This window comes from Urocitellus parryii, chromosome 9 (assembly GCF_045843805.1).
Source record: "Urocitellus parryii isolate mUroPar1 chromosome 9, mUroPar1.hap1, whole genome shotgun sequence".
In the NCBI taxonomy this organism is placed as follows: domain Eukaryota; kingdom Metazoa; phylum Chordata; class Mammalia; order Rodentia; family Sciuridae; genus Urocitellus; species Urocitellus parryii.
The window spans coordinates 114,614,387-114,628,512 of NC_135539.1; the positions used below are offsets into that span (position 1 = coordinate 114,614,387).

At 51.2% G+C, this 14,126-nt stretch overlaps 1 protein-coding gene across 1 annotated transcript; it reads right to left on the bottom strand.

Moving 5' to 3' along the window:
- Positions 1-1,949: 1,949 nt before the first annotated feature.
- Positions 1,950-9,761, bottom strand: Optc (opticin). The gene is made up of 6 exons (XM_026397209.2): positions 9,525-9,761; positions 8,708-8,843; positions 7,016-7,174; positions 5,920-6,122; positions 2,645-2,740; positions 1,950-2,120 (listed from the first exon to the last, which is right to left on the bottom strand). Exons 1-6 carry the CDS (start codon positions 9,759-9,761, stop codon positions 1,950-1,952), a joined length of 1,002 nt encoding a protein of 333 aa, XP_026252994.1.
- Positions 9,762-14,126: the final 4,365 nt, after the last annotated feature.

Here is a 14,126-nt window from a genome sequence, read left to right on the forward strand (position 1 = left end):
GGCTGGTTGTGGGATTATTTGTTCAACACCTGTCTTCTGTGCTAGAGTCTAAGTTCTGTGAGGAAAAAGAGCATGTCTCTGTTGCACACCATCTTGTCACCAGCATGTAATAGTGTCTGGCATCCAGCAGGTAGGTGCTCCATAAAACCCTTGCCCAGTGAGTAAAGGTACTGCCTGCACCATGCCTGCCCTATGCCTCAGCCAAAACCTGATGCCCAACACCATCCATCACACCCTCCCTGCCCAGTGGCTCCTTGTGAGAAGCAGGGAAAGGGGGGACCTCCATTCCGAATTATTATTCAAGAAACAATGACTCCCTTCTTCCCAGCCTCCTAACACAGCAGGCTCCACCCAGCCTCCAAAAGGCTGCAGGTGAGTAATCACTCTGTTTATTTATTTATCTCTGCACAAGGCTGCCCTCTGGTGGTGGAACATGCAGGAGGTTGGGAAGGATGGCAACAACCGTGGCCAGGAACCAGCGAGTTGTGCCAAGCTCAGACTGGCAGGTGAGGCTGGGAAAAGGTCAGCGCTATCAAGAGGGTGTCCAGGTAAAGAGTTGGATCAGCTCTCCATCTTCTGATTGGCTCCCTCCAAATTTAAGCAGGTCCCAAGATATTAAGGAAGGTTCCCAGAGACTTGGGAGGCTAAGGCAAGAGGATCACAAATTTGAGGCTAGCCTAGGCAATTTAGCAGAACCCTATCACAAAATAAAATATAAAAAGGGATGGGGAATGTAACTCAGTGCTAAAGAACCTCTGGGTTCAATCCCCAGTACTAAAAAATATTAAGGAACATTCCACAGAAATCCTACTCACCCCAAGTAGGGCAGTGTAGGGGTAAGGAATGGATAGTTTAAATAGCTATTTCTCTCTCTCTCTCTCTCTCTGGTACAGGAAATTGGACCCCAAGGTGCTTAACCACTGAGCCACATCCCCAGCCCTTTTTTATTTTTTTTTTTAAATTTAGAGACAGGGTCTTGATGAGTTGCTTAGGACCTTGCTAAATTGCTGAGGCTGGCTTCGAACTCACAATTCTCCTGCCTCAGCCTCCTGAGCTGCTGGGATTGCGGGCATGCGCCACCGGCTTTATTTTTTCTTTTCTTTGATGTTCTGGAAAGCTTGAGCAACTAACTCTCTTAAAAAATAAATAAATAAGTAAACAACAACAAAACCCCCCAATCTGTAGCATTTTAAAAATCTTTTACTATGGCCAACATCAAGTATCGAACACGATGTCACCAAACAAGGAATTGGGAGAAGATGCCCAGTAGTGCCTCACTGTATGAAATCTCCACCACACCGATATCTCACACAAACAACTTCAGAAGTGTGATTAATAGTAAAACAATTGAGAAGCAGTGAGTTTTGACTATTTACTACATTTATGTATTTTGATGTGATATGTTTAATTGTGAGGTTATAGAATATAATTTTTCATAATGACTGTGTTTAATAACTGGTTTGCAAAATTCTGGAAAATTCAATCTTGCAAGCCTCCTTGTTAGTGAGTGGTTCCAGCACAAGACTGCTTCCCCCTCTCTCTTCTTCCCCCTCCATCCTCTGCTGCATTTCGCTGAACTCCTCTGTCTCCTCCTCCTCTTTCATGGGTTTCCTGGCATTCAGTATGGATGGGAGGGATGGGGAACATGGAGAAGATCTCTGTGCAGACACTGCAGTTCTCTGAGCCAGCAGCCATAAGGTGTTAAAGAAAGAGGAGGGAGAAATGCAAATTTGGCTACTGAAGGACACTGATGTGTGTGTGAGTGTGTGTGTGTGTGCGCGCGCGCGTGCGCGCGCAGGGGGTGGGGTGGGGAGTAAGGTGGTGATTTTTGCAACTGGAGCATGAGGCTCTCTAATGCTTGGGCTAAAGACCCCTGTTTAGACAGGTGATCTTCTATGTGGCCTTGGGGGCCTCCAAGGGCTCCTACTTGGAAGAGAGGGAGGGACAGACTAGGTGAAGCGGCCTATGGGGAGCCGAGGCAGGCAGAAGTAGGCGCTGGGGAACAGGCTCAGGTTGATGGGGTTCCCGTCCAGCCGAATGTCTTCCAGTGGCCTGCGGGTGTGTCTGTGCTCCACAGGATCACAGAAGGCGTCTGTCTGCATGGTCTCTATCATGTTATTCTGGAAAGAACGCGAAGCCGCTGAGCAGCCTCCCAGACGCTCTGGCCCCAGGCAGCACCCAAGGTGCCACCAGCCCCCCCCCCCCATCAGCCCTGCCCTTCCTGTGCACTTGGGGAAACCGAGGCACCAGAGCCCAGACCACACAATGAGGGGTGAGAAGAGAGTATCAAGCAGGGAGAGAGGTGGGAGAGATTAAGAGGGGTGAAGGATGAGAGGGAGAAGGAAGGAAGGAGGCAGTGATGTGAAGAGAAGAAGAGAAACAGGAGGTAGGAAAAGGGAGGAGGAAAAGCAGGTGGATGAGACGAGATGAAGAGGTAGAGGAGAGGGAGTGTTTTCAAAGGAAGAGACAGAGAAAATCAAACTGGAGCCATGGACCACCATCTAGACGAGACCATGTCTCCCACACACCTCTGATGCCCAGGCCTTACGGGGCTCTCCACCCTGTTATCTGCTGTCCACCCTCTGCACTGGCTGTGGCCACCCTCTGCCCTGACTGCAGCCTCCCTGTGGCTGAGGCTCCTCACCTGCAGGTGGAGTGAGCGCAGGCTCAGAGGCAAAGGCCAGGGGATGGAGTCCAGCTGGTTGTCTGCCAGGTAGAGAAACTGCAGCTTCTCCAGTGCCTGCAGGGACACAGAGAGCATGGGAGGCTAGTGGGCCCATAGGGCTCTGGCAGAGAGGAGGTTCCTGGGGTGGCCGGGGTCAGGTGACCCCCTTCCATTCACTCAGGGTTTACTGCTGTGTGCAGTGCTCTGTAGAGGGCTCTTTGGTGGTGGGAGGGGGAGCTAGAACCTTTAAGGAGTTTACGCACACTACACTACCTCTACCTATCCAGTGCTGCTGTTTTTGAGGTGCAAGCAGCTAGAGGCATGGCAGGGGCTGTTAGGGACAGCTATGGGGAGCAGGGGATGGACAGGGATAAGGTAGAGGTGAGGAAGGACCAGGGGACATTTCAGCTCAGCCTCTACTTCTCTGCCATCAGACGGGATGTTTTCCCCCAGTGCAGATGTATGGAGCTTGCTAGGGAGATGTCAGAGAATGAAAATCCAAGGCACACCCAGACCAAGGGTGTGTGAGCGCAGAGCACCTTCACAATCAGGCAGGCGAGTCAGAGAAGGATTTGGGATGAGATAAGCCTTTGGGGGCTCAGAGAGCAAGGAAGAATAATAGCTAGTGTTCATGGAGCAGCTACTATCTATGTCATCTGCCCGGGCTCTGTGTAAGTGCTGTTTTACTAAATCCTGCGGCCATTGGGGCACGTAGGTGTCATTACTCTCAATCTGCAGATGAGGAAACAAGATCAGAGAGGTGAGGTGACTCCCCCATGAGCCCAGGTCCCTCCGGTTCCAAAGCCCCTGCCTTCCCCTGGACAAAGGAACAGCCCTGAAGGCAAAGAAGTCCTCCTAAGACGGAGACAGTCAGGCTGTTTCTCAGGGCTGGACTTGGACCATCAAGTCCAGGGGGCTCTGTGATCACCAGACCCCAGCTCTTCACTTTGAGATGGGAAGACTGGGGCCTGAGGACATCCCAGGGGAGGGTTCTGGTTTCCATGGCAGGAGGGCTAGTAGCACTGCACCCAGAAGGCTGAGGGCAGAAGGTGTTTGGGAGAGGGGAGAGAACAGGAAAGTCTGTGCCTTCACCCGGTTTCAAAATGGCAGCTGCCTTATTTGATTTATGCTCATCCTTCCTCCTCCTCTTCCTCCTCCTCCTCTTCCTCCTCCTCCTCCTTTCCTTTCTTCTCCTTCTCTTCCTCTTCCTCCTCCTCTTCTTCTTTTCCTCCCTCTCTCCCTCCCTCCCTCTCTTCCTTCCTTCCTTCCTTCCTCCCTCCCTCCCTTCCTTCCTTCTTCTTCTTCTCCTTCTCCTTGTACTGAGGGTTGAACCCAAGCTTCTCTACCTCTGAGCTACCTCTCCAGCACTTTGTATTTTATATTTCAAGACAGGATCTAACTAAGTTACTTAGGTTAGTCTCAAACTTGCGCTCCCCCCATCTCAGCCTCCCGAGTTGCTGGAATTACAGGTGAGCACCACCGTGCCTGGATATTTGACGCTTCTAAACAGTTTGCCAAAAGAGCCCACCATAGTCACGATTGCTGAACGACAGGGACATGTGTCATCAGGTGATTCTGCCGTTGTACGAACATCACAGAGCGTACTTACATGAACTAAAAAGGCTACAGCGTCACTAGGTGAGACAATCTTAGAAGTTCACCATCGTATATGTGACCCGGTGTTGATGACTGTACTTGAGAGAGACAGACAGAGGCTGAAAGTGAGTCCAAATGAAGAAGACACAGCTGGCAAGTGAGTAATGGGCTTTTGAAGGCCATTCCTAAAGTCCAGCCAGCATGCCTGGACGGGTCAGCCTTGTCCACACTTCTTCAGCGGAAGTGCACCCTCTGTTCTTCCTAACCCTGTCCCAAGGGGACATGTGTTTTTTTATTTGTTGTTTTTAGATACTAGAGTATATTTTGACATGTTATACATACATGGAATATAACTTCCCATTCTTGTGGTTGTGCATGGTGTGGAGTTACACTGGTCATACCTTCATATATGAGCACAGGACAGTTATATCTGATTCATTCTACTATCTTTCCTATTCCTATGCCCCCCTTCCCTTCATTCCCTTTTGTCTGATCCAATGAACTTCTATTCTTCTCCTCCCCACCCTCCCTTGTTGTGGGTCAGAATCCACATATCAGAGAACATTAAGCTTTTGGTATTTGGGGGACTGGCTTATTTCATTTAGCATGATATTCTCCAGTTCCAACCATTTATCAGAAAATGCCATAATTTTCATTCTTCTTTATGGCTGAGTAATATTCCATTGTGTGTAATATTCCATTTTTGGAATGTTATTATATTATTGTGTAATATTCCATTTTATTTATTCATTCATCTGTTGAAGGACACCTACGTTGGTTTCATAGCTTGGCTATTGTAAATTCAGCTGCTACAAACATTGATGTGGCTGCATCACTGTAGTATGTTGATTTTAAGTCCTTTGGGTATATGCCAAGGAGTGGAATAACTGGGTCAAATGGTGGTTGCATTCCAAGTTTTCTAAGAAATCTCCATACTGCTTTCCAGAAGGGTTGCACCAGTTTACAGTTCCACCATCAATGTATGAATATACCTTTCCCCCCACATCCTTAACAATATTTATTGTTACTGTATTCTTGATAATAATCGCAGGAGGGCATATTCACATCCTATAACTTAGCCTTTCCCATCAAAACTAGACAGACAGACAGCCAAGGACTCATTGGATTGACTCTCTTGAGAACTGGATAATAGACAATCGTTTGTTGATGTTTTTTTTTTTTTGGGGGGGGGGAAATGATACTTAGGATTTAGGGTTATAGTTAGCACTTTTGCAAGCCAAAGCCAAAGGCATTTGGGGGTGGGGTCTGGCGTTTTGGGGAGCAGATCCTGGGAGTGTGCTGAGGATGCAGGTGTGCAGAGAGGTGAATGGAGCCGAAGCAGAGAAAGAAGCCAAGACAGGAGACACACGCCCCTCAGAGGAGCAGGGAGCCTGGTTTCTTAGCATTGATCTGTTTTTGGCCCCCCATTCCCAGTAACAGGCTCGTGAGACCTGATAGTACTGGAGGAGGCTCTTGGAATGGCATGCTATGAAACTCCCTTTCCTTGAGTCAGAATCCATTTCTTCCAACCCAAAGTACAAACAGAAAAGGATAAAAAATAATCATGGATTTTTAGACCTCAGAACACCCTGGAGGGTGCACCAAGCATGATGTGGGTGGGGGCAGGCGGCATGTGGTGGTCTGAGTCCCTGACTTACCCTGAAGGCCTCCGGCTGTATCCCCGAGCTCCGGAGCCGATTCAAGCGGACATCCAGGAACTCGATGCCACTGGGCAGCAGGGGCAAAGCCACCAACTGGTTCTCTGGGAGGATCAGATCCTGCAGGGCAGGCAGCAAGCGGAGGGCGTCATTGTCAATGGAGGAGATGAAGTTGCTGGTGAGGTCAATCCTTTTCAGTTTTGCTGAGGGACATTGGGAGAGAACAAAGAAAGATACTGGGACACATGATCTTTCCTTGCACCCTGTTGGATGTGCCTGGGTATCCTGCTCCATCCCTCTCAAGATAAGGGAATTCTAACCAGCTCTCTCCCTGCAGTAGATCCAAACCAGCAGAAATTACAGTCTAAAGGACCCCTTGGAAAAGCCCGCGGATTTGTCAATACCTTTCCCTGGATTCTGGGTTGCCCACCTTGGATCCCACTGGAAGAAACCTCTGAAAGGCAAGAACCAACTAGCCCGGGAATCTCTGGACCCATCCCACCTGGTCCCCAACAGCATATTGAGCCCTCTGCACTTTTCACAATGGGCACCCAGGCTGGAAAGGCTGTGGGTGATTGGCAATGGAAGCTGAAGTGGAGCCCGGGTCTCCTATCCTAGGCAGGACATGAGGCCTAGAGCAGCCAACAGCATCAGTAGGTGGAGGATGATCTGGTCCAGAGGCCAGCAGAGCTACAGGTGCTGGGACATACTGAAAATGTTGGCTTCATCCCACCTTCCCTGCCCAGATGTTTGTGGGGAAAAAAAAAAATGAGAAGAACACTTCTACCATTTAAACTCTTCAAAGAAAGGAATTAGAAGGACTTGGGGGATCTTTCCCTTTGACAGCTGGAGAGACAGAACTAAAAGGGAAAGACTAACACACAGGTGGGCTGGGGCTGAAGCTCAGGGGTAGAGCACTTGCCTAGCATGTGTGAGGCACTGGGTTCCATCATTAGCACCACATAGAAATAAATAAAGGTCCATCAACTAAAAAATATTTTTAAAAAAGACTCACACAGGTGGGGGAGAACAGTGTCTGGTCACTGTTCATGTGGCCAGGTGGCCCCCTCTCCCTTTTCCTCAGAGCATTACATACTCAGCCCTTTGAAGTCTCTGGTCCTGATGCGGCTGATGCGGTTGAAGCGGGCGTACAGATAGGTGGTCATCCGGGGAAGAGGAGGAATGTTCTCTAGGTCAATGTCATCACAGTACACAGAAGATCCAAGGCACACACAGACCAGGCAGGTGGGCAGGCCTGGCCCAGGTGGAAGACAGAACAAAGGGAGACCCCTGATCAGACTCCCTTCGGCCTCTGAAGCCCGTGGCTCTTGATCCAGGGAGTATCTGAGCCACGTGTCCTCTTGATGGCCTGCGGGTTGCTGTCTAGAACCAATTGGCCTGATGCACCCAGATGGTACTGACGGCTCTCAGCCTGTCCCTCAGCCCTCAACCTAAGAGAATCAGTCAGCTTGACCTCAGTTCCTACTCGGTACTTTCATCAGGCCCTGGTCCTTTGTAGGTTTTCCTGGGTCTATGTGAGCATTTCTAGGATATCCAGTGGCCTTTTTCCCACAGGTCTCCTCTCTGGTCTCAACAGGTACAGTAAAGATGAGACAAAGCCAGAATTCAGAGGAATAGTCGGGGGTTGGTTGCCGGGTCTGCCAGCTGCCTTTGGGAAGAGCAGTTGGACATGTTCTCTGAGGCTCTGAGAAGCACAGTAAGGCCCAGACGGACTGGCCAATGCCCGTGCCACAACCATCTCCCCTTCTTACGGCAGCAGCACCCCGATTTTCTACTGGGAAACAGCCCTCCCCTAGGCCCAGTCCATGGCCCCACCTCTGTATCCGGCACTCCTGCGGCTAAGGCAGTCCATTCCAACTCAGACCACCTTTAAAAAGTTGGGAAGACTGTATTGACTCAGGCCCAGGACCCTATGGGAGGCTCTGTCAGTTCTCGCAGGACAGAAATTCCTGTGAGGCCATTATTAGCCCGACTCAAGGAAGCACTACGGTAGCAGTAACAGCCCCAAGATGAAGTAGCAGTTCCCTGCCAGCAGTGACCAGCAGGACTGGTAAAGCAGGGGCCCCAGGACCCTTCTTATCCCAAGGCCTTGAATGGCAGGTCCAGCTAAGGCTCTTTACCGTCTCTTAAGGGTTTAATAGCTTCTATGGCTCTGCAAGGTCACGGATCCTGACCAAAGGCCTTGGCTGATGCTCCAGTCCCCCAGGAGCACCCACACAAATACCCTGAGAAGAGGGATGCCGAGTGCAAGCAGGCCCAGAATGAGCTGCTTCCTTCCGATGCCCCAGTTTCTGGTCCCCAGCAGCGTACTGAGCCCTCTCCACTGGCCACACCAGCATCCCCGGCTCCAGAAAGGCTTTGGGAGGGAACGGGGAGGGGCTGGGGCTGCTAAGGAGGTGAATGTGAGGCTGAAAGCAGTGACGGCTTCATTGGCCCCCATGCCAATGACAGCCACAAAGTTATTTATCCTTCTCTACAGGCTTTTAATTGTCTCTAATCTAATTACCACTCAAGTTGCTCCCTGAGTGATGCTGTTAATTAGGGTAGGGTGGCTCTGCTGGGGCACAGGGAAAGCTTGCAGTTGCTTCACCTAGGAAAGCCGACCCCCCCCAATGGCTATCTCCCCTCCTCTCCCTGCTGTTAGGTGCCAGCCTTGACATTCTGTTTCTACTCCTGACCACACTCCACTTGGGTACCACCTGGTGCTGGGTCATGGCTGCCGGACCTTGGACCTACAGATATGATAACCATTTGACTGTGTACTTACCATGGCTGGCTGGGGAGCCCAGTGGGCCTGGCAGAGTAGGCTTGGTCATCGTGGGGTTTGACAAGGGTGTCCTTGGAGTCACCTTGCTCTGGGTGGGACTGATCCTGGTTGGAGGAGCCAGGCTGGTTACCTTAACCTGGAGACACAGCACACAGCATACTGTAGGCTGGATTTTGCCCACAAAGGACCTAACTTTGGGCTTTAGAAACCTCAGTGACCCATCTCAAACTTGCAAAGAGTCACTGTGAAAGAGGACGGAGGAAGAGCACAAAGAGTGAGCCAGGAAGGGACCTTAAAGAGTATCAGATCCACATGTTCATTAGATAGATGAGGAAACTGAGGCCCAGAGAGGGGAGGGACTCGGATCAGGGAGCCAGTCGGAGCTAAGGCAGAGCTAGCACCTGGGTCCCCAATTCCCTCAGCAGGTGCTCTTCCATGCTGACCTGGCTCACAGCACCCACAGCAGAGGCTTCAAACTGGAGGACAGTCTAGGAAAAGAGATGCAGGTGATATTTCCTTTTGGGGGAGAATATGAGGACTTTGCTGACCTTTACCTCAATGAGGCACACTGTCATACCTGACAGCCTGGGAGGGACGCATGACTTCTAAGGGGGTGAGGGGGTCCTTCTAATTTGCTATCAATATTCTAACTGGAGGTTTGTGTTCTCTTTCTTAATATCATGTAAGTGACAATGTCCTATGGAGGGTCCTATGCCCCTTACAGAGAGTTGGAGGCTTGAGAAGCCTGCATCTGGGGCAGGTGGAGAGGGGCCAGGGGCCTGGTCTTGCAGGGTATGGTCAGTTGCGTGTCCCTCACCTCAGCCAGCTGGTCCCCGTAGTCAGCCAGCTCCTCATAGCTGCTGAGGTCAATGACCTCACTGTAGTCATCCGGGATCACCATGTAGCTCCCCACATGCAGCTCCGAGTAAGGATCGCTTTCCCCATAGTGGCTCTGCTCCTCGCTCCTCCTCTGTTCCTTCTCTGGGAGAGAAGCCGGCCCTGCCTCCTGCAGCACCAAGGCCAGCAGGCTCAGGAACAACGTGGAGAGCCTCATGAGGGGCCTGGGGGTGGGAATGGGGTGAGAACTGGGTGGAATCACTACAGCACCCATCCTGGGGGGTGCACATGAGGAAGAGCGGCTGTCTGTGCCTGGTGGGAATGGCTTGCAAACTTCCTCCCCTTCCCACCATTCATCATGCACGCTTACTCAGCACCTTCACTCCACGCTCAAGCTCCCCAAAGGCTGGGCTATGACTGGGGGCACCCCCAGCACCTCTTCCACACACCCACACTGGTGTTATCTCATACAGCACATGCAGATACCCACATAATCCTGATTCCTCATCACAGACTCACTCACCAAAGCCCTTTTTCCATGCACCTCCCAGCGCTCCCGGCATGCATTTGTGCATCTGTGTAGATATTCTCCCTTAACTGCACACTCAAAATATAACAGTTAGATACTAAATTAGATTTAGAGAAACCCTCAACCTCAAGGAGTCTTTGTTGTGTGTGTGTGTGTGTGTGTGTGTGTGTTAGAGATCACTCAATCATGCATTCACTCAACGAACATGTATGGGGTCCTTGTTAAGTTCCTGGCACTAGATTTGCCTCTGGCAGGGGTAGAATGAACATGGTGTGGCCCTTCTCAGGAGCACCTCATCTGTTTGGAGATATGGACTTAAAATTTGACATGCAATGTAAAGAATGTTAGTTCATAACATAGATTGAGAGAAGCAACTTTTTACAAACCTATTTCTAGAAATCAGAGAATTCTTTGTGTGTTGTAAGAGAGTAGACACATCCAGAAAGTTCCTTAGATATCTGTACATCTCTGTATGTGTGAGCGCACTGGTGACCATGCCCATGTGTGATGGTCACGTGAGTGTGAATGTTCATTTATTTAGCTCACCCATGTTGTACAGATGGGCAGAGGGATGTGTGTGGAATGGCCGTGGATGCATCCATGGAGAGTGGATACACAGACACAGCAGGTGTGTGACTGATCACACGGCCCTCCCCAAAGTCCCTGCACACATTTCTAGTAGACCCTCCTCCTCAATTTCAGCTGGGCAAAGGGCTAAGCCCCCAGCAGTAGCAAAGGGGCACATTTCACCTCACTTCCCATTCCTTACTCCAAATCAAACTACATGAATTTTAAATAAACTCCTGAGGCAGAGTTCACTACCCAACCAGAAGCCTCCTCCAACTTCTGCAGCCAGAGGCCTAGACTCCCTCCGTCCTCCCTGGCCCAGCCCCAGCTCTTTCCCCTCACCTGTGGCCCTGAGGCCTCCAACCTTGAACCTTACCCTTTAGATGCCCTTTGGTTCCAAATGGAGCCCTACAGCATACAGACAGAGGGACTCTGATGGAAAGGGTGGCTGCTGTGGGGCAGACGCTGGGCAGGAGGACAAGCAGGCAGGCAGGCGTGGGTCCAATCAGACTTCTCATTCTTTGTGATGTCCTGCTGTTTCCCCTCCTCTTTCCTCAGGGGGTCCCCAATTCCATTCCTTTGCTGGATGAAGGAAATTCTTCCTCTCTCTCCCTCCACCAGCTTTGCCACCCTCCCCCTCTCTTTCTCTTAACTGTCTGCTCCCTCTCTTTCTGGCCACCCTCCCGGTAAGGCCAGGTCTTTGAGGGGCAGGCCGTGCCCACCCTAAAATGAAGGGGCCTCACCCTCAGATTCTGAACTTTCTGAGAAGGCTGGGTTGAGGGTATGTGGAGGGCTGGAACTTGCCTTCCCAGTTTTTTGGTTTTTTTTCCCTCTCCAACCAAAGAGTGATGAGGATTGGCTTCATAGATGGAATCGAAAGATAAAAAGAGGCTGAGCCGAGGAGGAGTGCCAACCAGCCCCAACACCCACAGTCCCTGAAAGGAACCATATTGAACAAAATCACCAGCGGGAGGGTCTGGGCCTGCGGGATGCAAAGAGATGGTGAAGAGGGGGTGGGGAAGGATTCGAAAGCCAACTTAAAGTTCACAGATGATGATCAGGAGGAGGATGCAGAAAATTCTTTAAAACTTCTAGGAAGAAAGGACATGGAACCAGAAGTCTCCTCCAACAACTCCAAGGACGGGCGTTGGGCTTGGACACCAGAAAGGACTTCCTCATCATAAACACTGTAGACACCACGAGGAGCCTTTGGGGCTGGCTGGGAAGTACCTCCTCCTCTCAAAGATGTACTGATCAAGAGAAATTCTTCTTTACTTGGTGCCTCAGACAGGCGGTGAGTGGGCGTGGCTAAAATGTTTCTCTGATTCTGCCAGCCTGCAGCCGGCACCTCTGCCAGGCTCTTCCATGATGTTCTCTGCCCCCTGTTCCCTCCCACTGGCTAATCCTTTATTCTAGCCTCAAGGCCAACTGAGTCTCATCCCTGTATTGAACAGATGAGGAAGCCAAGGCTCAGAGAAGGGCGGCGACTTGCCCAAGATCACTCAGAGCCACACCCAGCACCTAGATTCCCTGAGTCTCACACCAGAGTTTGCCTTGGTTTGTAGGATTTCATCTTTTCGACCTCATCCCAGGGAGCCCTGAGACCATGTGTCTCTGAGCGCTCAGAACAGATGGTCTTGGCAAACTCATCTCTGCCCTGGTCTAACAGGTAAAGGGGCAGACCTCATAGCCGGCGTGGGAGGGGGCCTTCCCTCAACCCAAGAAAGCTGGGCACCTGAGAAATGTACGGTCCTGTGCCTCTGGCACTTCCCCACCCTGGAGCCACACCACCCAGGCCTCTCCTGGATGGAGGGAGGTGTAGTCCTGCAGCCAGAAGGGATCCGGGGAAGCAGATGGCACATTTGGCAGACTGTGCTCCTCGGCTTTCCTCTCCATAGCCAGGCCAGAGGACCTCTGTCCCCAAGGTCCGTCTGGGAGCATCCCCCCTCCGGTCCCACACTTTATTCCAGCCAACGCTACTGTTCATTCATTCCCCCGCCACTGGCTTCCTCCCTCCCTCCCTCTCCACTCTCTCATGACACCCTCGCAGGTCGCGATGCCCTCTGCCCTGCGATGGGTCCTCCTCCGAGCTCCCTCCAACCTCACGGCCAGCCACGCGACCGCGCATGCGCCGGCTGCCTGATGCGCGCCCCCGCATCCTCCGCTGGGAGCCACCTTCTGATGCAGGCTCTGGTCCTAGACTCTCTCCCGACTTCTGTTCTCGCTTTCGCAAGCTCGCGGTTACACACCGGTTCCCATGGATTTCAGGGAGTGGCCATGGACGTGTATGAGTGACCTGCGTGGGAAATGGCCCACCCGCGTGCTGTTGCAGACGGCTCAGCTCCGCGAGAGCCTGGCAAAGGGGGCGGGTGGTCGGGGGAGGCGTCCTCATCCTAATCTCTCATTAGCAGAGGCACAAGGCATGTTGATGGAACAGAGGTGGCAGGCGGTGTGGACAGAAGCCTGGCCAGATGACCTTGTTGCTGCCTATGTTCTGGGCAGGGAGAGTGGTGGGGGTGGAAAGTTCAAGAACCCTCCTGTTTTTTGGATAGCAAGGTATATTCCCTGCTGAGGACTGCTAGCCACGGAACTCCAGGACAGGAACACAATTCTTTCTTTCTCCTCAGAATCCCCCTCCCCCTTCTCCAGGGTGGACTCCTCTCCTCCTTGAGTTGGCCATTCCAGACATGTGCTTTTTCCTTTTCCCATGTGACAAAATTCGAGTGATCCCTAAGAGCCTGCTTAAATGACAGGAGCCTTTCCAGTTTCCTCTAAGCAGAGACAGGGGTCCTCTCCTCCCTCCTGTTTGTGCACAGCATGACTCCTAACGCTTCAGACTGAAATCCAGCTCGTGGAATTTCCCCCTTTACCAAGTTATGAATTCCTCAAGGGCATGGGGTCTGTATTGCTCAGCCTAAATTCTTAACTGGGAACCTGGCCTATAGTTGATGTCCCTGAACATTTGCCAAATGGACCTGAAGCAGGTGTTCAGCAGGCAGGATGGGAAGCAGGAGGGCATATTTGGCAGTTTTCTCCTACGGAAGGTGGTATGAACTGGGATTCTAGTAAGTCACTTTTGGAGCCAAGTTCCTTCCAAAGAGGAGCCAGGGGCACCCCCTGCTTGCCTTTCAGGAACTTCTGCATGGCCTACAGACCATTCCAAATGATTTGGCCCTTTATTCTCTGCCCTCAAAATGGCTTTTCCATTGTTCCTGTGCGCATTACATTTCCCCAATTCATCCCTAAGCTTGCTTGGCCAGGAAAGTTGACTGTTTTGTCTTTCCACCTGTGCCTCAAAACTGAGCCTGGGGAGACCTTGACAATTTAGTGTCTGTGGGTCAAAAGAACCTGGGGGTTTGGATTCAGATGTGGCTGTTTGATTTCTGGTCTAACATTAGGAATAATTTTTCTTGAGGGCTATGAGTTTTGAGGAAATTCTCTGAGAAAAAGCTTTGAGATGACTGTCCCAGAAGATTCTTAAGAATA

Bases quoted from the DNA above. Each gene is read 5' to 3' on its own strand.
- Optc (XM_026397209.2), bottom strand. From the start codon at position 9,761: ATGAGGCTCTCCACGTTGTTCCTGAGCCTGCTGGCCTTGGTGCTGCAG. The intron at 8,844-9,524 runs GTGAGGGACACG...CTGTGTCTCCAG, and splicing joins ACGGGGACCAGCTGGCTGAG to GTTAAGGTAACCAGCCTGGC. The intron at 2,741-5,919 runs GTAAGTCAGGGA...GTGTCCCTGCAG, and splicing joins TACAGCCGGAGGCCTTCAGG to GCACTGGAGAAGCTGCAGTT.